Source organism: Vombatus ursinus, unplaced genomic scaffold (assembly GCF_900497805.2).
Source record: "Vombatus ursinus unplaced genomic scaffold, bare-nosed wombat genome assembly UNPS02008685.1, whole genome shotgun sequence".
Lineage (NCBI taxonomy): Eukaryota > Metazoa > Chordata > Mammalia > Diprotodontia > Vombatidae > Vombatus > Vombatus ursinus.
Genome location: NW_020948463.1, coordinates 543,852 through 569,502, shown reverse-complemented (window position 1 = coordinate 569,502; position 25,651 = coordinate 543,852). Strand labels below are relative to the sequence as shown.

General features: G+C 34.1%; 1 protein-coding gene across 4 annotated transcripts in view; it reads right to left on the bottom strand.

The window, feature by feature from the left end:
* Positions 1–25,651, bottom strand: part of LOC114034244 (chromodomain-helicase-DNA-binding protein 1-like) — a 118,395-nt gene that overhangs the window by 49,840 nt on the left and 42,904 nt on the right. For all 4 annotated transcript variants that reach the window (XM_027849840.1, XM_027849843.1, XM_027849842.1 and 1 more), the window contains exons 9-16: positions 14,188–14,288; positions 13,844–14,022; positions 12,471–12,598; positions 7,605–7,821; positions 7,393–7,482; positions 4,715–4,905; positions 4,031–4,219; positions 1,446–1,608 (exon numbers count right to left, since the gene is read on the bottom strand). In XM_027849840.1, coding sequence (XP_027705641.1) covers positions 1,446–1,608; positions 4,031–4,219; positions 4,715–4,905; positions 7,393–7,482; positions 7,605–7,821; positions 12,471–12,598; positions 13,844–14,022; positions 14,188–14,288 — 1,258 coding nt within the window. The remainder of the gene's footprint in view (positions 1–1,445; positions 1,609–4,030; positions 4,220–4,714; positions 4,906–7,392; positions 7,483–7,604; positions 7,822–12,470; positions 12,599–13,843; positions 14,023–14,187; positions 14,289–25,651) is intronic.

Sequence of the window (25,651 nt, the reverse complement as noted above, 5' to 3'; positions counted from 1 at the left end):
ACACACACACACACACACACACACACACACACACACACACACACACATTTTTATGATATTACCATTATTTTTCCTCTGAAGTTACAAAAAATGAGAGGAAACAGTATAGTAAATAAAGAACTGGCTTTATATTCAGGAAGATCTGAGCTCAAGTGTATTGCATTTTATACATAGTTATACAATTATGGACAAGTTACTAAACTACTTATTGCTCCAGTAAGCAAGTGAACAGGACTCTTATTACAAACCAGTTGTTTGCTTGAATTGATGGATTAAGTTTGATTACCAGGATTTCCCCACTGCAATAAAATTCCACACCCCTCTCCAAAAAAGCAGCAAATGCTACTGGATCTCCTTTCAATTTTGACTGTGTTCATCTGGAAAGGGGCACTAAAAAATGACTGGGAAATAGAAACCTCCCAATCAAGTCAAATGCTACAGTCACAGCTAATTCCACTTAAAGTGACCTGGTATTAAAGGAAATAAGGCAAGAAATTAAGACTTGAAATTCACAATCTGATTCTAAGTCATTCTAAAGGAATTTACCTTGAACATTTCTCATTTCAGATTTTAAATCCAAAGCTACTTTAAAAGAAAACTGTACTTTTCACCCTATTAAATGAAGTTTATCTAAAAGGGACATTTCTAACATGATTACTAAAAAGGAAGGGGAAAGGCTCTACAACACGACCATAGGTACAAATGATTCTAGGGTCTCTGCATGTCAAAAACCAGATGTGGCTAAGTACTGGCTTGGCAAAATAAATAAATAAATGAATGAATAAATGAATGAATGAATAACTGAATGAATAAAATCTACCACCATCCCAAAACAAAGTTGTATAATGAGGGTTCTGAGAAAATTAAGACTTTGCTTGTAATTTATATGCAGAAGATATACAGAACAAACAGACCAGCTTACTACTGCTGATGTTTACGTTATGTTCCTTTATGGCTTAATAGCAGCAATTAGCTCTAACCTCTGGTTAGAGTCTTTTTCTGCCAGTGAGAAGTTGATTCTGAAGTCAGGACTTGGCTTATTGATAAATTTTAGATTATATACTAAAGTTCTAAGTTGACTCCATTTTAGAAAGGATATTTTCTAATTTAAAAGACTGACTTCTTTGCCATGACACATCATAACAAAAATCCAGTAATACCTTTGGCAATTTGGTACAAATGTTAATTTTTATACACAAGAATAATTTTTGAGTAAAAACTATATCAATACAACTAAAATGTTTATATAACAATTAAAGACAGTTGCTAAACTAATTTTATAAACTTTAAGTATCTTATTATATTCAAATATAAAATTTAAAAACAAACTAATAATAATGGGTAATTGCCAAAAAATTAAAAATTTCAACAGAAAATTCAAACATCTGTAAATCTCTCATGAAATGCTTTATTGAAATCCAAAATAATAATACGCAAAATCTTACCTGTAAGGCCTCCTGTTTATTATAGAATTCATTATTATCAGGTGGTTTGATGAGGTAGCAATGGTTACAACACTTTTTGAGCTCCATCATTATATTCAAAAAGCCTGAGGTACTGCCCTTTGAACCTTTGCTAAGGGCTTTGTAATTCCTGGTTAAAATCCATCTAAAACAAAAATCATAGATGTAGCATGTTCACTAGAAAACAAACATATATTTGTGAAATCTTAAGGAATTCATAGCACAACCTAGCTTACTACAGTAGAATTCCTCAATGGTGCTATTTTATGTTTCTTTGTTTTCATTCTGGATTTATGCTTTCATCGATATACAGAGCTCTTGTGGAAAATCTCTCTGCTTAAGTAGACATCGAATTATATTCCCCAAAACACCACTGACCCCATTAAAAGATGTTAAGCCTAAAAAGTCAGTTAATTTTCTACCCTAAGTTCTAAAGGAGTTTCAATACACTGAACAAGTAATCATTTTAACACTCTACAGACCAGCCAAATTGGCCTTAATGTTGTTCCTCATATAAGACATTTCAACTAACTTTCTCTCTGTTTTTGCATAGGCTATCCCCATTCCTGGAACACACTGCCTCTTCACCTCTACACCACAGTTTCCTTCAAATGTCATGCCCTATAACACTCCTCTCTTGATCCCCCTTTTTTTGCTCTTGACCCAGGAATTACTTTGTATACCTTTTGCATTTATTTTTCTATATATGTGTGGCTGTTCCCTGAAAGGACTTTCATTTTTGTCTCTGTATTCTCAGCACCAAGGAAAGTGCTTTGCAAATACTAAAATTTGGTAGATTTGTGTTCTCATTAATACTGAAATTCATCATTACAACTCATTCATGCCTGCCTACATAGATCTTGTCCATGTCTTCAGCTAAGTTAGCTATAGGAAGTCAAAGCCACTATGCTGAAGACATTCCTCAATTTCTCTGGATATAACAAGGATAATAGTGAAGCACATGGGCTGACAACTGTTAACCCTGGTCCTCATTATGTGAAAGAGCCATCTTCTCTATATAATTTAATTTTCCATAGAGACATCTTTTACTTCTGCTCTTTCAGGTTCTTCATTGGATATGTTTTGCAGCCTCCTCAGATGCCTCTCCACTGCCCTCTATGTGATACTCATTTTTACTTCTTCACTGGTAGAATGCCTGTACAAAAAACATAGGCCACCTTTGCTTTCATGGGAAGCCCGGGATGACTGAAGGAGCTTTGCAATTCTCTAAAGGTAATCCAACAAATTCTCCTTTTATTCAACTCTGGTATCAACTTGTTGTCAATCTATAATTTGTCTGAAAAATGTATACTAATATACCAGCTCTACCAAATAAAGGCTGCCAGCTGGAAAATAAGACATTCTCTATCCATAAGGATGGTCAGGTCAAACTCCTTTGAATGATTACAGATCTCTTCTAGGAAGCTCTGCAATACTGTGGGACTTGATAAAATCAATACAATGTCTCCCTCAAATAAGAGCAACTGGAGTCTCAACAAGAGACCTCCTAATTCACAAGGAATCCCTTATCAACTTGTACTCTGAGCTGGATCTCTTCCATCACAATGAACACATAGGTTACATGTACATTTTCCTTATCTTATGCCTAGCCTGATGTTTATAATAATAGGATTTTTTTCTGTTGTTATATCTTGAATCAAGGAATGTGGAATGATTTTGTTCTGGCACATAGTAGGTATTTAATTAGTGCTTGCTGAAACGAAATAAAAAACCTTACTGCTGAAAAACAAATTTAATTAAATTGTGATGTAAATGATAAATTCCTCCTAAAACTAGGTAAGGACCTCAAGAGATCACCTTATTCAACTGTTTACTTTGGAAAAAGTGAATGACTAAGCTAGAGGGCATGTAGTTATTAACGGTGCTATTTTAATCCCTACAATATGGATGTTAGTATATTTTGACCAGAACACAAAGTACATCAAGAGATTCAATAAGACTTGGAAAGGTAGGCTGGAGTCATATTGTATACGGCTTGAAATCCCAAGTTAAGAAGTCAAGATTGAATTTATGCTACCAATGGGAAACCACTGAAGGTTATAATAACTGGGGAGTAACATAGACTAAATCCAAAATATAGGACAAATAAATTCTTCTTGAGGATCTCTGAGGATAACTGTTTCAAACATATCTTGCGGATACATTACTGATTGTTGTGATACTTGCTGTTCAAAAGGTCATCCCTTATGTCCAATAAACTCAGCACAAGAGAAAACTTTTTTACTAATCCATAACTATACATTATTGAGGCAGCTAGGTGGTGAAGTGGATAGAGAACTGGGCTTGAGTTCATATCTAGCCTCAAAACCCTACTAGCTGTGTGATCCTGGGCAAAAAGATCCTGTGTGATCTTTGCCTCAGTTCCTCATCTGTAAAACGGCAAACAATTCTAGTATTTTTCCACAAAAACCCCAAATGGGGACATGAAGAGTTGGAGATAACTAAAATGACTGACCCGCAGCAATACACTGCTTAAACAATTCAAGAATCAAACTGGTTTTTACATACAAAAAAGTTGAGAATGTGTTGTGGGTGATGTAACTTACTTGTAATATTGCTTCTGCAACGCACTCATTTCCATTCTTAAAATCTGCTCAACTTTGGCAGGCAGAGATTTTTCTACATCTTTCTTAACTCGGCGTAACAGAAAAGGCTCAAGTTCCTTGTGCAGACTTGCATACCCATATTCTCTCCCTTTGCCATGTTCCTCTTCAAAATCTTCCCAGGAAGAAAATCTTAAAAACATGATTAGACTCATTATTGAAGGAAATAAAAACTTTGGTTTAAAGTAAATCATTAAAAATATAGTTTTTACAAAAGTAATAGACATAAATGAATGTAATAACATATCTCAAACTTTGAATTCCATACTACTCCAGAAAAATCCTCCCACCCCAAAGAAATCCAATACAGAATACCTTGTGAGTCAAGGTGAATTTAAATCATTAATTAATTTCAGAAAGTCTTTAAAAAAAAAAAAAACAAGAAATATATCTGAACGTTGCATTCACTGTAAAAGCTTTAAAAGTGTTTTCATTATTTTCAGACTTTAGTCAGTGTTTAATCACTAAATTAAAACATTTCCCTTTACATGTTTCTTACAGAAATAAGTTCTGGGGCCTTACCATTAAGTACTACAATTAAGTGTAAACCTTCTTCCCTTTCATATTGCACATAGAAAAAAAAATTTTAACACCCAGAATGAAATCTCATTCTCATAGTTGGCTTACTTTTCTGGCATGATGAAGTGGAGCAAAGACCAGAGCTCTTTGAGGGAATTTTGTAGAGGGGTTCCGGTAATAAGAAGACGATGATTGGATTTAAAGTCTATTAAGGTCTTATATAAAAGGGAGTCGTCATTCTTTAATCGATGAGCTTCATCTACACCTATGAATGCCCAATTCAGGCCACCAAGGAATGCCTTAAATATGAAATTACATATTTCAGTTAGAAGGTATCACTTAAACTTTTAAATGCAAAATAGAAATTTAATTTAATTTTCCTAACTACTTTCCCAGAATTTACAACTAAGGCAGAATAACATGATTATGAATAAGTGTAAAGTTAATTAAATATTAACTACACCAGACATTTTCTACAGACGAGTGAACACAGGATCTTCTTAGATCAATGACTGGAAGGGATCTTAGAGGCCATGTAGGCTAATACTCTCCTTTTCCATGAGGAAAACTGAGAATCAGGTAAGTTAAGTGATTTGTCTGAAATAGCACAGGTAGTAATAGCAGGCAGCGAAACCAGGATTCTAATCAGCGTCCTCTGAGTCCAGAACCTATGTTATTTTCACTGTAGCATGCTGATTCCTTGGGCAAGTTATATTTCTACTAGTAGGTACTAACTTAGTGGGTATAAGCTAGGGAATATGATCCAGGGTCTATATTCAGGGGTACATCAGACTATGCTGTTTTTCTATCCCTTTTCTTATCTGTGTAGTTATTGAGGATTTTAGGAATATTTATTCTCAAACTTTTCCCCAACCACGAATAACCACCACCACCACCACCACAACTAGCATTTTTATAGCACTTTAAGGTTTCTAAAGCACTTTACATATATCATCTGTTTCATCTGATCCTCACAACAAATCTATGAGACAGGTGCTATTATTATCTCAGTTCTACAGAAAATGAGAGCATGAAATAAAATCTCCATTAGATGACTTGCCTAGGGTCATACCATTAGTGTTGAAGGTGGTATTTGAATTCAGGTCTTCCTCACTTGGAGTCAGGCATTCTATCCACTATGCCACCTAAGTGCTTTTAATTTTTTCACCTTATCTTTACTGGTGGTATTGTTGTCATAATGAGGTTTTTCCTTTTCTTTTGAGGGGAGGGGTAAACAACAAAGAGTGCTTTTTAATATTCCTGTACTCTCACTGTCTCTCAGCACTGTTAATAATGAAAAGAGATAGATGGCAAAATATGTAGAATGAAAGGATTGAACTGGAAAAGAAGTAATTTCAAATCCTGCCTTAGATACGTAATAATTGTGTGTCCCTGGGAAAGTTGGCTAATACCTATGAGCTTCAGTTTCATCATCTATAAAATAAAGTTCAATTTGATGGCCTTTAAGGTCTCTTCTAGGTCTAAATCTCTGACTTTATAAATGCTGTAAATGAAGAAATTTCAGCTTCCTTTACTGGGGTCCTAACAATATTCATCAATCTTGAGTTTCACCTCTGGCTCATTCTCTGTTTGAGATTATAAGTCAACACAGAAATGGACTAGAGACAGACAACAGAAAAAAAAAAGAATAAAGCAAAGTAGTAGTGGCAGGCTATGATTTATTCTCTTATGTTCTTATTTTACCTGAGTACAGGTTTACCACTAGAAGGACCAGAAATGAATAATGCCTTGAAAGACCAAGTTATGTCAACTGATACAGTGCATTAAAAAAAAATGCATAAGTCAAAGAAAACAGATAATACAACGAAAATTTTTGTTTCAAAGTTGTTTTTTTTTTTTTTTTGTCATTTGACATACTTGGTCCTTGGTAGTTAGGCTATATTAGTTCTTCTCTGCTAAGTACTCAAATCCACTAGCCCATTCTTCTCCCAAGCTAATCAGCAGTTATTTAATCAAGCTGAAGACATGGTAACACTAAGAAGAGGGTTTTTTAAAGTGTCTTTTTTGTTTGTAAAGATCTGTGATTTCATCAAGATGGGGAACTTATGCTGCAGAAACTCAATGCAAATCAGCAAGTCATGAGTAATTAAAATCTTAAAATGTTATCACTGACACTAAGAAGTTCAAATGACTTGCACATCACCACAAAGCAAGTAGGTATCACTTAAACCAGGTTTTCCTGATTGTAAAGCCCTATATCAATTATGCCACTTGTCAAAAATAACACTAACAATAATAATTATAAACTCAAGAGCATATTGCTGACAAAAACTCTATGAGGTAGGTAGTGAACATTTTATCCCCATTTCACAGATGAGAATACTGACACTTGAAGACACACTGACTTACTCATAAACTCAAAATTAGTAAAAGTGGCAGTCAAGATTAGAACTAGATCTTTTGCAAAGTCCTGCAATCTCTCCATTGGAACATAATTTCACACCTAGAAGGTAGTCTAGAAAGCATGTAAGTCCATATCTTCTCATTTTATATCATCATTTTATAGCTAAAGATATTAAAGTATTCAATTTTTTTCTTGAGGTATTTAAATTATACTGACATAGTAAAAACTAAAGTAGCAAAAAACAAAAAAATTAAAGTAGCCATCAACAAATTTTATGAGTTTACAAATACATTGTACCATGGACATCACAAGAAATAATGTTAATAGAAATGGTTCCTAATGTCTAGCCAACATATATGACCTTATAAAATATAAACAACATATCCAGAAAAGACCTATTTAATTACCAGTCATTACATACCTTGTCTTTCAGTAAAATTTCATAAGTTGTCAAAAGAATATTAAATTTTAACCGTTTGGTTTGCAGATGCATCCATTCATGTGTTCTTATCTACCAATCAAACAAACCAGAAAATGGTCTCAAACAAAATATACTAAATAGCAACAAATTTTGAAAATTACTCATTTCTAATGAGATATATGCCTTATTATAGTTACGCTGAAACAACTTACCATATTTCTGCTGTTAATATCCCCTAAATAGACTACAGCATTCATCTGGGGAGCCCATGTCTGAATCTCTCTTTGCCAGGAAGTGAGTGTGGAAAGTGGTACTACTAACAAGAAAGGCCCATATAATTGGTGTTCGTGGAAAAGATAGTTAAGAAATGAGATCGTCTGTATTGTTTTTCCAAGGCCCATTTCATCAGCAAGTATACAGCTATTTCCTCTACAAAATACAAGAAAAGAAGTGTTTTCCCATATATCAAACACTTATTTAACAAACATTTATTCAGTACCCATTATATACAAGACACTGTGATAAGTGCTGAAAGCAATACAAAAATATCATGGTCCCTTCCAAGAGCTCCCTGTAGACAAGAAAGGAAGACAAAGACAAAAACACTGAATGATGAACCAGAAATGACAAAGAAAGAGGAAAATAGGAGAAAAGAAGAAAAAGGGAAAAGAGAGGGATAAAGGAGAGAAAGTGTTCTTTATCATTTCTCATCCTGCATGCCAAATGATTGAGATTTTTACCATAAAAGAGCCTACATCTGATTTAGAACACTTAGTAGCCTTCTTTTCAAGGATGAACTCTACAAAGGAAAGCATTCTTTTGATCATAAGAGAAAGTATAGGCATGAAAACTGCCTATACTTATTAAATAAAAGTAAAAAAAAAGACTTCTCCCATCAAGTAATCATTACTAAAACAGAAGGATCAGAAAAGATTAATTAACTTATCCGGCTTTCAGGGTTATGTTTCAGAGACAAGTGGCAGCAGAATAACAAGATGGTAGAAGAAATGAGTATGTTATACTGAGAGAAGAAATAGATAAGGAATCATGGGTTCTGAGCCATTGCTTCTAAACAATTAATCAGATTCTTATAAAATTGCAGCCAAGTTATTCAAGGAAAACTAAAAGTGACATACTAGACCAAAGACAGTAAGATATCTATTTGAGTTATACGTATGTAAAGTTTGCTTTTTAAAATGGAGAAATAAGTTTGCAATAGTTAATAGAGAGCTAGACTCTGAGCAAGAGAGATGCGGCTCAAGTCCTGCCCATATATACAGTGTCTATGGGACCCTCACTCAACATTTCATCTTTTCAAGGCTCTAGGTGACTGACTCTCTTAATCTCGTAAGGCTCTAGGTGACTCTCTAAGACATTAAGTTGCAGAACAGCTGCTGATCTGCAGTTGTATGGTTTCCTCATTAGAGTTCACAATTCTAATGAAATTGGAGGCTCAGCCCAAAAAAATACTTATAATGGATTAAATTTACTATTGGTGCACTGGAATAGCAACATTCTTCTTAATCATCAATATGCCCAAATTGGTCTCCCACCTTATAAACTCTAAGTGATCCTGATCTCCTCATCTCCATAGCTCACTGAATTAGACATAAGGAAGTTAGCTAACCCATATCTGACAGCTGATTAAACTAAGATCCAGGTAGGTTAAGGGGCTTGCCCAAGATCAAGCAGGTAAAGAGAGCCATGAACTAGATTGAGGTCCTTTGACTCCAAATATAGACTCTTCACTTCAACACTCTGATATCAAAAAGTTCCTTAAACTGTCTGAATGGGAAGAGAGGGGAGTCTGACAGCTAACTTTGTAAAAAGCAATGGTAAATTTACATGAGTATAATCATGGCAAACCAAAATATGTACCACTGTCAAAAAAAAAAAAAAAATAAGGTCGAAATATATTGCTCCAGATCAGTGCTCTCCAAAGTCCAAAGTTGAGTGCACGGGGGGGGGGGTAGAGAACAAAAAAGTCCATAAAGAGACAACCAAACAAGCATTTATTAAGAGCTTACAATGTGCCAGGCAATGCACTACGGACAAAAAGAAAGGCAAAAACCATTACTGCCTTTAAGGAGTTTCCATTCTAACAGAGGAGTTATCACCTATATAACAATGCAAGAAAAGACAGAATAATAACAATGCCTAACATTTATTCAGTGCTTTAAGATTTGTACAGTGCTTTACATATATTATCTCATTTGATACATCAATAGAGTAAATGGAGGGTAACCTCCGAGGGGAAAGCACTAGATGCTTATGGTAAAAGGACTCAAGCAGGAGGTGAGATTTCAGCTGTATTTTAAGGTAGCCAAAAATTCTAAGAAGCAGAGATTAAGAAGAAAAGTTTCCAGACTTGAGGGTGAGAGTGGGGCAGGAAACAACCTGTGCAAAGGCACCAAGATGTGACAAACAACAAGTAGGCCTACTGTGGCTGAATCATAGAGAGTATGGAAAGGAATAAAGTGTAAGAAGACTGGAAAGGTAGGAAGGGAAAGGTTTATGAAGAGCATTAAATGCCCAAAAGAGAAATTTATATTTGATCTTGGGTAGACAGGGAGCCACTGTAGTTCACTGATTAAGGGGATTGGAGGGACACATGATTAGACTTGCACTTTTGGAAAACTACTTTGGTATGATTGGGGTGGGAAGATACTTTTAGTAAAGAAGTGCAATTAAAAAACAGTTGCATAAATCCAGGCAAGAAGTTGAGGATGACACTAAGGTTGCAAACATCTATGGATGGTGGTACCCTTGACTGTAGTAAGGAGATCTGAAAGATGGGACAGTTTCAATGGATATAGTGAGTTTGAGACAACTATGAGACACTGAGTTTGAGAAATCCAAAAGGTAGCTGGGTGATGTGGAACTAAGAGTTCAAGAGAAACTAAGGCTGGATATATGGATCTGGGAATCATCTAAAACAGGAGTTCTCAAACTTTTTGGTCTTAGGACTCCCTTTGCACTCTTAAAAATTATTAAGGACCCCAAAGAGCTTTTGTTTATGTGGGTTATTATCTACTAACATTACCATATAAAAATTAAAACTGATAAGTTTTAAATGTATTTTAAATAATATAATATAACAAATAACATCTAAAAATTCAAAATGACTATATTTTCCAAAACAAAAAAAAATTTTTTTTAGTTTGTAAAGTGGAGGAACAAGTAATCAAGTTGAGTAGATTGAGGAACTGGGATGCTAGGATGCATGAGGGAATATCAACTCATATGCTTTAGTCATCCCATAGGTAAGGTGAACTTGAGGTGTAGAGAGAGTCTGAAGGTTCATTAATATGGCAATGGAACACTTGTGAGTAATGATAAGATCTATTATAGTATTATTTCTGTGTGTACTTGAGGAGGTGGGGAAGGACAGGTCATGGCAATGCAGGAAGAAACTATGAGAACCTCTATTTATATTTATTTTTTAACCCAAAAACAAATTAAGCTGCACTAATATTTAATATGCATGTGTCCTAGGAAGTATTCAGAGGGAAGGAGTGGAAATTCTACAACGTGGAGGAGATGATAGAGGCACTTTTTACGTGTTCATTTGCTTTCATTGTATTATAACATATTAAGTTTACATGAATCTGCTTTAAGTGGATTTATGGATTACACTTTCTAACACTAACTAAATAAACTCTTTTAAAAATTATTAAGGCATAAAGTGGCCTAAAAGTTTTCTACAATGAAAGCACAGATTGAATGCGACTACAAATGAAATGAGAAAATGGTAGAGCTGAAACTCTTTACTTATTTTTAGTATGAACTCTTTGTGTGCCATATTACAAAGTAAAAATGATGACAGATCTAACGAGTCAGCCAAAAAAAGTGAAATTATCAAGATTATTTGAAATATAAACATTTGAGTACATGCTACCCTCACTAGAAATACTGATTTTTTTGTTATACCAAAAAGTACTTTTGTACCATTTTTAAATAACTGAAAATATGGCTTGCTTCATCTTTTTAGTCATACTTTTAATTGTCCGTTTTTTTCTGAATTACACTGAATATATCAGTACAATAGGCCATGTATATCATTTATGAAGAAACAAATATACATATGATAGAGGAGTGCTCAAAAATATTTTACTGGTCAGGTAAGTGATCAAAAAAGTTTGGAAACCACTATTCTAGCTTAACTCTGCTCTATATAACCTGTAGTATAAGAAAATAAGTTTTCATTTACGTGCTATAACATTTTAACTTTAAAAAATTCTGAGCATAAAGGGCTATAGAAGGAAATCCTTAATTTGATTTAATGAAAAACAATTTTTTGATTAGCATAAGCACATAAACATATAAAACATACAAAACTGAAGTATTTTCATAGTTCCTTTAAATAACTATTAGTCAATTTTGAAAAAAGCAAATGACTATCAGAAGGAAAAATGGGAAAAGAAAGATATGGCTGAATTCAAGCATGAGGGTAAGAATTAGGTAAGAAAGACAATGGCAACTGAAGAATAGTAAAAAGGGTAAGTGTTGGAGGACTGGTGTAGAAAACTCATAATGGATCAGGGTTGAAGATGTGGTAACTAGATGATAATCAGTTACCTGTTAAAGAGAGAAAAAGCAGAGAAGACTTTAGAAAAAGTAGGGAAGATACAGAGCACCTTGAATTGGGCTGTAAATTGGTGGTGCTATTAGTGGAATTGAGAGAAGAAATAGAGATAAGTATGAAAAGGGTCCCAGGAAAGTAGAGACCCAAAGAGGCAAAGTCCAGTTCAAAGGAATATCCTCTACCTCCAAGTCTATTGCCACTTAAAATTACCTGAAAAATAATTGCTGAAAAGTAATTTCTAAAGGACAGAGCAGGGACATTATGGGGCAATATCTGAGATAATATTTGTAAAGAGCTTAGCACAGTGCCTGGCACATAAAAGGCACTTAATAAATGCTTGTTCCCTTTCTACAATCTGTCCCTTTCCAATAATGGCTTACAGTTATTCCACTGTTCATTGTTAAAAGTAAATCTTTGGAAATCATATTTATATCTGTTCTAAATTCAAAATGTCCTCTATGAATCTGAAAAAGAATATTCTTAGCATACTCACTTGCACCAAGAATGAGCAAGCCAATTTAGACCATTCAACTGATAATCTCTTAATTCTAAACCTTCTGGTCCTCCAATATAGGATGGTTGCTTCTTCAGCGCAACAAACCTTGGCCTTTGTTTTAGTACCTTGGGAGAAATAAGGATTACAGAACTACCAAACATAAGAATCAATACTTAGTTACATTGATAATAATCTTGGATATCACCATAAATTTCCAAACTACCCTATTAACGTCAGTCATCACAGACAAAACTTTAATGATTCCATGACTGCAAAAAATAGTTGATAATACCATTGAAAAAGACTTTATTTAGTCCAAGGTAGAATAGGTAATAGAAAGGTAGAATAATAGAGTGCATTGTCTTTCTTGACAAATACCACAACTGTTAATGAAACATTTGAAGTTCCCCTTGATATTTATCACACATTAAGCAGCTAAAAATCACAAGCAATGGCAATGCCAAGTTCAACTCAATATATATGAACTGTCACTGACCTGATTAAAAACAAAACAAAACAAAACAAGACAAAAATAGCAAGAAAAGTTTGAAAGTAAAGTCATTGCCACTGAAATCTTGGCTTTTCTATCTAACTTGCCAGTTAAGAATTATAATTATCATTTGATTACACTTTCAATAAGAACCGAAATTAAGCTCTCAGTCCTATAGGACAATAAAGAAAACAATAATATGTGGGACAATAAAGTATTGAACAGAAAGGACAATAAAGAAACAAATAAAATAAAATAAATTGCCAATATATACGCTCCATGAAGAAATTCTTGTCTTGCATAAGATTTTTTTACTGTCTCCCTCATCAATTTTTTCACTCAACTTTTTGTTCCCTCTTTTCTCATAGCAAATAACCCATTATTTTGTAAGTCAATACCCTTTTATTTATGATATCAATCAAGAACATACATTTATATTTTGAACCTGATTTAAGAAAACTTATTTAGCTTATAATATGTTTAGTTTTCATATATATTTCCACATCATTTCTTTACCCTTTAAAACAGGTCTCATTTTTTGAGGTATGGCATATGTTCAGTTAAATGGCATTTTTATTTCTTATAACAACTTTGCCATCAGTTTTGTCTGCCATTCCTGAATGGTCCAACTTTCTCCAACCACACACTCATCACATCTAACTCTACTCATTTGTTCTACCTAATTTCCCCAACTGTAAGACCCCTTATTTGCATTAGCAACCTGCAGAACTATCAAGCCACAAATATACCCAAGTTGCATATCTAAAACCTGGGCTAATCAACCAACAAAACCTTTTTATTACTGTTTCCAGGTTTTGGGCCTCAGAAATGTAATTATAATTATTACTTAAGTATATTAGAAAATTTCAATTATACTTACTTTGCAATCTTTAAAAGGAGTGGTTTTGGATTGATTCCTGCTGAAATATTCATCAATGCGTGGCTGAAACTTTTTGGAAATAAGAGCCCCATCTTCCCAGCTACACTCTGAATATGGGAGGCCCTGCCATTTGCAATAATAATCAGGATACCCAGCTGCTGATTTTTGATTGGAATGAGCTGTAAAATATAGACACTATGTTAGTTTTTATATTTATGTTTCCTCTTAGCAGAACCATAAATCAAAAAATAGAATTATTTATGGAGATGACAACTTCTCATTGAAAATTAGCAAAGCATAAAGAGGAGACATGTAAATGTAATGAAAATAATATGATTACTGACCGATTATTCTCTCTACTATTTGATACTGCTTATGTAGATCATCTGTAAGTTCTTGCTGACAATTATAATACTCCACATCTTCTGGAGAAGCATTTTTCAACCTAAGAAACAAACAATATTTCACATTTCATTTGGCAGTTTAATAATTTTTCTTCTTAGTGAATTCTTAAGACATGCTATATTAGCAATAAGAAATGGTATAGAAAAAAAAGCTGGGAAGAGCAGCAAGACTAAACAAAGTATAAACAGGTTCATGAAGGAAGCAATACAATTTTCAAGGCTTTCTCAAAATATCAAAAAGGGGAGGATACTGAAAGCATGACAAAAATGTGAAAATTTATAATTTTTCTTAAAAAGGAACCTTGGCAAAGATGGCAGAGTAAAAAAAAGGACTTAGCCAAGCTCTCCCAACATTCCCCTAGAAACAACTTTAAAATAATGCCTTAAATTGAATTCTAGAGTGGCAGTGCAAGCAAAAGATCTGAGTGAGACATCCTTCTAGACCAAGACAACATAGGAAGCTGGAAAGAGAGCTCTGTGAAACAGAAGAGGAGGTTGGCCTGGAGCCCATGTGAATGAAATAACCAGTGGTGGGACTGGGTGGTAGTGACAGAAGCAACAGCAGCTTTGGGAGATCTCAAGCCAGAGATGGTAAGGAAGCCTGGCAACTGGTCAGAGAGATTACAGGGTGCCTCGGTGCTAGAGGTGAATGCAGGACAAAATGCTGTTTGGCAAACCCAATGCCAATACCCTCTTCTGGGTCATAATAGTTCAAGGGGAGTGAAGAGCACTTTCAGCCAAGAGGGTGTGGGTACCCTGAGGGGCAACTGTGTGGCAACTTTATTGTTTCTATCCACTGCTAAGACATAGGTCAAAGGTGAAAAGGAGTAGAGATCCTGAGGGCCAATCAAACTTCTAGTACCAAGGGAGGTGGGTCCTGAGGAGCAGTTATCAATTGCCATCCTAAGTAATCAAGACACTTTCCTGGATAAGGACCAGAGTGCAGACCAATAGGGCAGTAACCACACCTCTCCCCAGATTACACTACTTTGGAAGCAAGGAAAACTTGGAAACCCCTGAAGTTATCACTGAAAATTATAGCGTGGAAAAAGCCTAAAGCTTAAGAAGGAGTCTCTCCCTGCCCTTCCATACCTGAAACAAAGTACAGCATTAGCATAAAGTTGCAAATCAAGAAATAGTGGATTAAAAATAAGCAAACAACAAAAAAAGAACCTGACCATAAAGAGTTATTATGGTGACAGGGAAGATCAACTCAGAAGACAATAAAGTCAAAAGAGCTATGAGCAAAGAAGCTTCTGAGAGGAAAAACAAAACTGAATAAGCCAAAAAAGAAGATACGAAGACACACACACACACACACACACACTTCAAAATCAGAAAAGAGTGATAGAGGAAAAATTAGGTAAAGAAATGAAAGCAAAGGAAGAAAATTAAGAGAAACTGGAGAGATGATAAAAAGGAGGGCACATAAAAGAAGGCAATGGTCAAAAGCAAAGCAGACGTTAGAGGAGGGACTGGATAAAAAGAGAGAGAATGATAAAAAGAAGAAAATTAGATGAGGGAAATGCAGTTAGTAATCAAAACCATGAATGTGAATAGGAAGAATTTACCCATAAAATGGAAACAGACTGCAGAACAGATTGGAAAGAAAAATCCAACAATATTTTATTATTATTATTATTATTATTATTTTGTTTTTTGGTGAGGTAATCGGGGTTAAGTGACTTGCCCAGGGTCACACAGCTAGTAAGTGTCAAGTGTCTGAGGCTGGATTTGAACTCAGGTCCTTCTGACTCCAATGCTGGAGCTCTACCCACTGCGCCACCTAGCTGCCCCAATATTTTGTTTATAAGAAACACACAAAAAGACACAAAATCTATTATGTTTCAGCTGAAGTAAAAAAAAAAATAGGGATATAGCAATAACGATCTCAGATAAAGTAAAAGCAGGAATAGATTTAGTTAAAAGAAATAAATAGGCAAACTACATCTTACTAAAAGAAACTAAGACAATGAAGTAATATCAATACTAAACATATATGCACCAAATGGCATAGAATCCAGATTCTCAGAAGAAAAATTAAATGAATTACAAGAGGAAACAGATAGTGAAACTATACTAGTAGAGGACCTCAATTTTTCCCTTTCAGACATAGATAAATCTAAAATAAAATAAATAAGAAGTCAAGGAGATGAATAGAATCTTAGAAAAGGCAGATACGATAAACATCTAGAGAAAACTGAATATATCTTTTTCTCAGCTGTACATGGCACCTTCACAAAAAATTGACTTTGTATTAGGGCATAAAAACCTTACAACTAAATGCAGAAAAGAAATATTGAATGCATCTTTTTCAGATCATAATATAATAAAATTAAATTCAATACAAGGTTGTGGAAACAGATCAAAAATAACTGGAAACTAAATAATCTAATCCTAAGGTATGAGTAGAAAAAAACAACATATCATAAAAACAAGCAATAATTTAATCAAAGAGAATGACAGTAAGACAACATTCCAAAATTTTTGGGATGCAAAGCAGTACTTAGGAGAAAATTTATATCTCTAAATGCAGACATCAATAAAAGAAAGAAAGAGCAGATCAATGAACTGGCCATGTAATTAAAAAGAACTGGAAAAAGAACAAAATAAAAATACCCAATTAAACACTAAAATGGAAATCCTGTAAATCAAATTAAAAATTAATAAAAGTAAAAAAAAACAACAAATTTTGAACTAATAAAGAAAACAGGAGCTAGTTTTTGTTAAAAAAAATAGACAAACCATTGCTGAATTTGATTAAAAAAAAAGAAAGAAAATCAAATTACCAGTATCAAAAATGAAAAGAGTAAATGCATCTCCAATGAAGATGAAACTAAAGCAATTACTAGGAGTGCTTTTGCCCAATTATATGTCAGCTAAACTGACAATCTATGTGAAATGTATGGGTATTTACAAAAATATAAACTGCCCAGATTAAAAGAAGAGGAAACAGAAGATTTAAATAACATTATCTTAGAAAAAGAAATTGAACAAGCCATCAATGAACTCCCTAAAAAAAAAAAATCCCAATACCATATAAATTACTCTAAAAAATAGCTAAAGAAGGAGTCCTACAAAATTCTTTTATATAGCTTTGGGACCAAAATCAGGGAGAGCAAAAACAGGGAAAGAAAATTATAGGCCAATTTCCTTAGCGAAAATCAGTGCAAAAAATTTAAATAAAATACTAGCAATGGAGATTACAGCAACATACCACAAAGATCATACACTATGACCAGGTGGGATTTATACCAGGAATGCAATGCTGCTTCAATATTAGGAAAACTATCTGCATAAATAACCACATGAAAAAACAAAACCATCAAAAATCATATGATTATCTCAATAGATGCAGAAAAAGCTTTTGACAAAATACATTCATACTTATTAAAAACACTAGAAAGCATAAGAAAAAACAGGGCTTTCCTTAAAATGTTAAGTAGTATCCATCTAAAACCATCAGCAAGCATTATCTGTAATGCAGATAAGCTGAAAATAAGATCAGGAATGAAGTTTATTTCAAAAAAGAATTTTAAGGAATTAGAATGGGCCACGAGGAAACAAAACTCACTATTTGCAGATGCTATGATGGTATAATTAGAGAACCCTAAAGAATAAACTAAAAAAACTAGTTGAAATAATTAACAGTTTCAACAAAGTTGCAGGTTATAAATTAAACTCTGATAAATTAGCATTTCTATATATTATCAACAAAGTCCAGCAAGAAGATATTGAAGGAGAAATTACATTTACAATTACTGCAAACAACATAAAGTACTTGGAAGTCTGCCTGCCAAGCCAAACCTAGGAACTACATGAACACAATTACAAAATACTTATCACTCAAATAAAGATAGATCTAAACAACTAAAGAAATATTGATCATGGGTAGGCTAAGCTAATAAAAATGGCAATTCTACCTAAATTAGTTTACTTATAATTCAGTGCCATACCAATCAAATTACCCAAAAATTATTTTATAGAGCTAGAAAAAAATAACAAAATTCACCTGGAAGAACAAAAGGTCAAGAATATCAAGGAAATCAATGAAAAAAAAAAAAACCCAAAGAAAAAAAAACAACCAAACCTGAAGGAAGGTGGCTTAGCAGTATCAGATCTCAAACTGTATTACAAAGCAGCAATCATTCAAAACAATGTGGAACTGGCTAAGAAATAGTGACAGATCAGTGGAATAGGTACACAATTCACAGCAGTAAATGACCACAGTAATCTAGTGTTTGACAAACCCAAAGATCCAAGATTTGGGGACAAAAAAATCATTATTTGACAAAAACTGCTGGGAAAACTAGAAAGCAGTTAGGCAGAAAGTAAATACAGATCAACATCTCATACCATATACTAAAGTAAGGTAAAAATGGTATGTGATTTAGACATCAAAGGTGTATCTAAGCAAATTAGGAGAGCATGAAATATTTTGTCAGATTTATATATAAGGGAAGAATTGAGAACCAAATAAGAAATAGAGAGCATTACAAGACATAAAAATGGGTAATTTTGATTACATCAAATTAAAAACGTTTTGCACACACAAAGCCAATGCAACCATGAGTATAAGGAAAGCAGGAAACTGGGGGGGGGGGGATTTTACAGCAAGACCTCATTTTTCAAATATATAAAGAACTGAGTACATTATTCCCCTAATGATAAATGATCAAAGGATATGAATAGGCAGTTTTCAGAAGAAGAAATCAAAGTTACCTATAAGTCATATTAAAAATGCTCTAAATCACTACTAATTAAAGAAATGCCCATTAAAGCAAGTCTGAAGTACTACCAAATACATAACAGATTGGCTAATATGATAGAAAAGGAAAATGACAAATGTTCAAAGGGATGTAGAAAAATTGGGACACCAATGCACTGTTGTGCATTGTGAAGTGTGATCTAATCATTCTGGAGAGCAATGTGGAACTATGCCAAAAGTACTATATAACTGTGCATACCCTTTGACCCAGCAATAATACTAATAGGTCTGTACCCCAAAGAGATCAAAGGAAAAAAAAGTACCTGTATGTACAAAAATATTTACAACAGCTTTTTTTATAGTGGCAAAGAATTAAAAATTGAGGGGATGTCCATCAATTAAGGAATGGCTGAATAAGTTGTGGTATATGATTGTGACCGAATACTATTGTGCTACAAGAAATGATGAGCAAGATACTTTCAGAAAAACTTGGGAAGACTTACAGGAATTGATACAAAACAAAATGAGCAGAACCAGGAGAATATTGTATATAGTAACTGTAATATTGCTGAAAGATCAACTGTGAATGAATTAGTTATTTTTGGCAATACAATGATCCAAGACAATTCTGAAGTAATCAAGATGAAAAATACTATCTCACATTCAGAGAAAGAACTGATGGAGTCTGAATGCATATTCAAGAATACTTTTTAAACTTTTTTTTACAATTTTCAGTTTTTGGGTTTTTTTTGCCTCTGTTTTCTTTTGCTACATGGTTAATATGGAAATGTTTTGCATGACTGCACATTTCAATTTGTACAAATAGCATGCCTTCTCAAGAAAGAGAGGAGAAGGAAGATAATTTGGAACTCAAATTAAAAAAAAAATTTGTTTACATGCAATTGAAAGTAAAAATTAAATATAAGAAGAAAGTGAAAAGCAAGCAAGCATAGGAATCAATAGAGTCTTCATTAAAATGATAAATAATATTTATCTAAAACCATCAGCAAGCATTATCTGTAACAGGGATTAAGTTTGAAGCCTTCCATTAAAATCAGGAATGAAGCAAAGATGTCCATTATCACCACTATCATTCAATACTGAACTAGAAATGCTACCTATAGCAATAAGACAAGAAATTGAAGGAATAAAAATAGGCAAAGAGGAAACAAAACTATCACTCTTTGGAGATATACTTTGATGAGATACCAGAGTACCTAAGAGAATCAACTAAAAACTAGTTGAAACAACAATTTCAGCAAAGTTGCAAGATATAAAATAAACCCACATAAATCATCACCATTTCTATATTCTATCAACAAAACCTATCAGGAAGAGATAGAGAAATTCCATTCAAAATAATTGTAGACAACAAAAAATACTTGAGAGTCTAACTGCCAAGACAAACCCAGGGATTACATGAACACAATTATAAAACACTTTTCAGACAAATAAAGACAGATCTAAACAATTTGAGAAATATCAATTGCTCATGGATTGATCAAGATAATACAGAAATGACAACTGTACCTAAGTTAATTTACTTATTATTCAGTGCCATACTATCAAAATACCAAAGAATTATTTCATAGAGCCAGAAAAAATAGTAACAAAACTCATCTGGAAAAACAAAAGTTCAAGAATATTATGGGAATCAATGAAAAAAAATGTTAAGGATGGTGGTCTAGAAGTTTCAGATTTCAAACTATATTACAAAGTGGTAATCATCAAAACAATCTGGTGTTCACTAAGAAATAGAATCGTGGATCAGTGGAATAGATTAGGTATGCGATGCACCGTAATGAAATGACCATAGAAAACTAGTGTTTGATAAACTCAAAATCCAAGATTTTAGGATCAGAACTCAAAAAAAAAAATGACAAAAACTGCTGGGAAAACTGAAAAGCAGTTTGGCAGAAACTAGGCTTAGACCAACCATCTCACACCATACCAATATAAGGTCAAAACAGATAAATGCTTTAGACATAAAGGATGATAGCATAAATAAATTAGGGGACCATAGCAAAATGTACCTGTCATATCTATGGATAAGGAAAGAGTCTTTGTCTAACAAGAAAGAAGGAATTACATGAAGTTTCCTTTTTGATTTTGAAGATACTTTTGATTACATGAAGTTATGTAATGCACAAACAAAACCAACGCAGCCAAGATTAGAAGGCAAGCAGGAAACTGGGAAAAAAATTTTCTCAGCAAATTTCTCTGATAATGATTTCATCTCTCAAATATATAAAGAACTGAGTGAAATTTATAAAAATAAGAGCCATTCTCCAGTTGATGAACATTAAAAGGATATGAACAAGCAGTTTTTAGACAAAGAACTCAAAGCTATCTACAGTCACATGAAAAAATGCTCTAAATCACTACTGATTAGAGAAATGCAAATTAGAACAACTTTGAGGTACCACCTCATACCTATCAAATTGGTTAATATGACAGAAAAGGAAAATGACAAATGTTGGAGATGTGGGAAAACTGGGACACTAATGCACTGTTGGTGGAGTTGTGAACTGATCCAACCATTCTGGACAGCAATTTGGAACTATGCCAAAAAGGCCATCAAACTGCATACATTTTGATCCAGCAATATCACTACTAGGTATATATCTCAAAGAAATCAAATAAAAGGGGAAATTACCTATTTGTACAAAAAAACATTTATAGCAGCTCTTTTTGTTGAGGCAAAGAATCGGAAATTGAAGGGATGCTCATCAATTGGGGAACGGCTGAATAAGCTGGTATATGATTGTAATGAAATACTACTGTCCTATAGGAAATGATGTGGGGGGAAGGTTTCAGAAAAACCTGGGGAGACTTACATGAACTGATGCAAAGTGAAGTCAGAAGAACCAGGAGAACATTGTACTCAGCAACAGCAATATTATAAGGATCATCAACTGTGAAAGACTTTTCCAAAGAACCCATGATAAAAAATGCTCTCCTTCATCCTGAGAAAACTGATGAACTCTTGAATGCAGATAGAAGCATACTTTTAAAAAAATTTTCTTTATTTTGCAACTTGGTTGATGTGGAAATGTGTTCTGCATGACCTCATGTATAATTAAAATCAAATTGCTTGCCTTTTCAAGGAGCAGGGTTGGGTGGGAGAGATGAAGAGCATATGGAACTCAAAATTTTAAAAATAACTGTTAAAAATATGTTTACATGTAACTGGGAAATATTTAACAAAAAAAAATTAAAAATAAAAAGGAGGGGGCAGCTAGGTGGCGCAGTGGATAGAGCACAGGCCCTGGATTCAGGAGGAACTGGGTTCAAAGCCGGCCTCAGACACATAACACCTACTAGCTGTGTGACCCTGGGTAAGTCACTTAATCTCACTGCCTAACCAAAAAAATAAAAAATAAAAAATAAATAAATAAATAAAAAGGAGCCTCAAAAATAACAGTAACTACCAATATAAAAGCTTCCTTTATCACTTCTGTAATTTTTTATGAGAATCTACAAATGCATCAAGGACATTTGATAGGTGAGAAAAATAAATATTTTGCAAAAAAAATTTCTTTAGCTACTTTACCTTTACATTCATATAACTAAAATGACAGGTACAGAAAGATTTCACTGTACTTGACTGGCCTACTAAAAAAAATTATGAATATAGCAAAATGCCAACTGAAAGGGTTCTTATTCAATAAGATATCTACAAGATCCCTTGAAAAATCTAACTACTAAGTATTTTCCTTGGCTACCCTATAATCTTTAACATCAAGGAAAGCATAAAGTAGAAAGGTATGTGCTCGTGAAATCTATTTGCCACTGTTATGGATGACATCCAGAACAAAGAGAAATTCACTTTAGGTGGAAAGGTCCTCCAGGTGTACTTGTTTGTTAATTTCTTCATGCTGATCCTATCACTCCTGGAAATACTGCAGAGCCTTTTAAAAGATGTTATTAGAGTTAGCCTAAAAACCCATACAGGAAAAAAAAAAATCACTCAAATTTTAAAAATGCTAATAGTCCAGATGAGGATATGCAGTTGGATAGTCCACCAAAAGATCTCTCTCACTAGGACACAGAACTTTGATGACATGCAAATGAACAACATGCTGGATGCAGAATTTAAAAAAAAAAAAAAAGGTGGGGGCAGGGAGGAAACAAGTTGAATTTGTTATCGAGGAAAATTCAGTTCTTTTAGTGACCTTAAGACTGTCTCTGAAATAAAGGTTCATTCTTATAACACCAAACATGCCTATATGTCCTAGAATAAGAATTTACCAAGTTCATTACAGGGCAGTGGAAAGGACCATGAGAGAAATGGGGAGTTACATACATATTCTAAGCAAGTAGGGCAAGTAGTATAAAGGACATCGTCAAAAGAATGTACAAATGGACAAAGAAATGAGGCAGTAATACAATGAAAATTAGGGCTAACCAATGGATAGACCAGTATTCATGTAATGTCAAGAGATAATGATGAAGGCCCAGCACCGTTGTTGGGCCCTTTATGGGAGATTTATGGAAAGACATAAACCAGAACTGCAGAAGATGAGCAGGAACGGAGAGCATTGCAATCTGCATGACTAGAAGGAGTACCCACATCTATTAGATCACAGATTCCATGAACTATTAAAGAAACTAAACAAATCTCACAGCCCTGTGAGTTGAACCAAAATGTGAAAAATAGAAGCAATTATAATTATTGTTGTTGTTGTTCAGCTGTGTCCAACTCTTTGTGCCCCCATTTGGTACTTTACTTGGCAAAGATACTCAATTGGTTTGCCATTTCCTTTTCTAGCTCATTTTACAGATGAGAAAACTGAAGTAAACAGGGTTAAGTGACTTGCCCACTGTCACACAGCAAGTAAGTGTCAGTACAGATTTGAACTCAGAAAGATGAATCTTCCTGACTTCAGGCCCAGCACTTTACCCACTGTACCACCTAGCTGCAATTACAATTCATTCATTTAGAAATCACAAATTTGAAATTTCTGATAATTCAAATATACTATATAATTTCTAAGTAAAATTTCAGAACTAAGTGTCACAAATTAAAAATTTTATGGCATATTATGAAGTAATGTTGACCTATCTTTTTTGGCCATAGCAACTCATGAAAATAGGGTGTGGATCCATGATATCATTGGCATAGGAAGCTCCTGTGAAGAAATTCCCTCCACCTATGCAAAATGGCAATTGTGCTGCACCTTACTGTCCTAGAGACTTGCCTGGGAGTCTGAAAGGCTTGAGTACTTACCCAAGACCACACAGCCAGTTTATGGCAGAGGTCAGACTTGAACCCAAGTCACCTTGACTCCAAGACCAGCTCTTTATCTACTATCCTCCAATTCATAAAACAGACAAAAATGCACAATGGTCCTTAGTCCTACATAGCTGTCTTCTGTTACCAATATGGTACCAGAACTCAGTGGACTCATGGAAAATATGCAGAAGGTATTAACAAATGCAATTTTAAAATCAACTAACAACACTGTTAGGAATCTAAATCTGTAACAACTTATAAATTAAATCAGTCCAAGAGGAATTAAAGCATATATCTATGAACTAACATTCCTTGTCAAAAATAAAAAAGGAGGTGGTGTAAATCAATACCAGGCAAATGGAAGGAGAGCTCAAAGGGGAACCATGGAGAGATGAATAAAAAAAGGTTTCGTTATATAGCCAAAAGTAACAAGAAAACACTTTGTGGCACACTTGGTTATCTTGCCTTACAGTGACTTAACCCCTCTGGTCCACCTTTTAAAGGTGAGGTCTTTTCTATAGCCACGTGTACTACTGAACAGAGGTAAACTTCAGCCTGTATAGTAAAGGGAACATTCCAGGGGGAACCTGTAAGGCAGAGACTATGGTTACTTAACGTGCAATGATCCAGATAAAAGACGAGGTAGTTGTACATCAGAGGCAGCTACATAGTAGGGGATAGAGTAGAGGGAGTGGAGTCTGAAGACCTGAGTTCAAATCTCACCTCACACTTACTAGTTGTATAACCCTGGGAAAGTGACTTAACCTCTGTTTGCCTCAGTTTCCTAAATGGAGATAAGGGTTGCTGTAAGTATCAAATGAAATAATATTTGTAAAGCACTTAGCACTCAAGTCTGGCCCATAGTAGGTACTAGAAAAATACTAGCTATTATTATTAAGGGGTAGCCATCAAGTAATGATAAAGTCTATACTGATGTAGTCAAATAAGCATACAAGACAAGGAAAAAAAAAAAAACAAACAATTGCCCATATACTTCAGCAATGAAAACTGTATAACACAGAAAGATCCAGCAGGAAAGAAATGAATCTTCAGTAGAAAACTGTAAAGTCAGAAAGAGAGAAGGAGTATCAAGGTTAAGGTTCTGTAGTAATATCTGAGAGCCACAGAAATTTATTTTGTCTATTCAGTTACAATGTTGTTTAAGTTTGGGAACATAAAGGTAGCTTTGCTGCCACAGCTCCTGATGAAGCAAACCCACACATGACTAAGGAAAGTGGCTCAGTCACTTGCTACCTGTGTGACCCTGAGCAGGTCATAATCTTTCTGGGCCTCAGCTCCTTCATTTGTAAAATCTTAGGGTTCAACTAGATGACCACTTTAAATAATGTTATGAGTTTTCATTCCACAGAATGAGGACACTTTGTTAAGACTAGCAGTAAATATCAGTTCAAGATAATCATAAGCAAACAGACCACTGGGAAGATAATTCTGAGTGACTC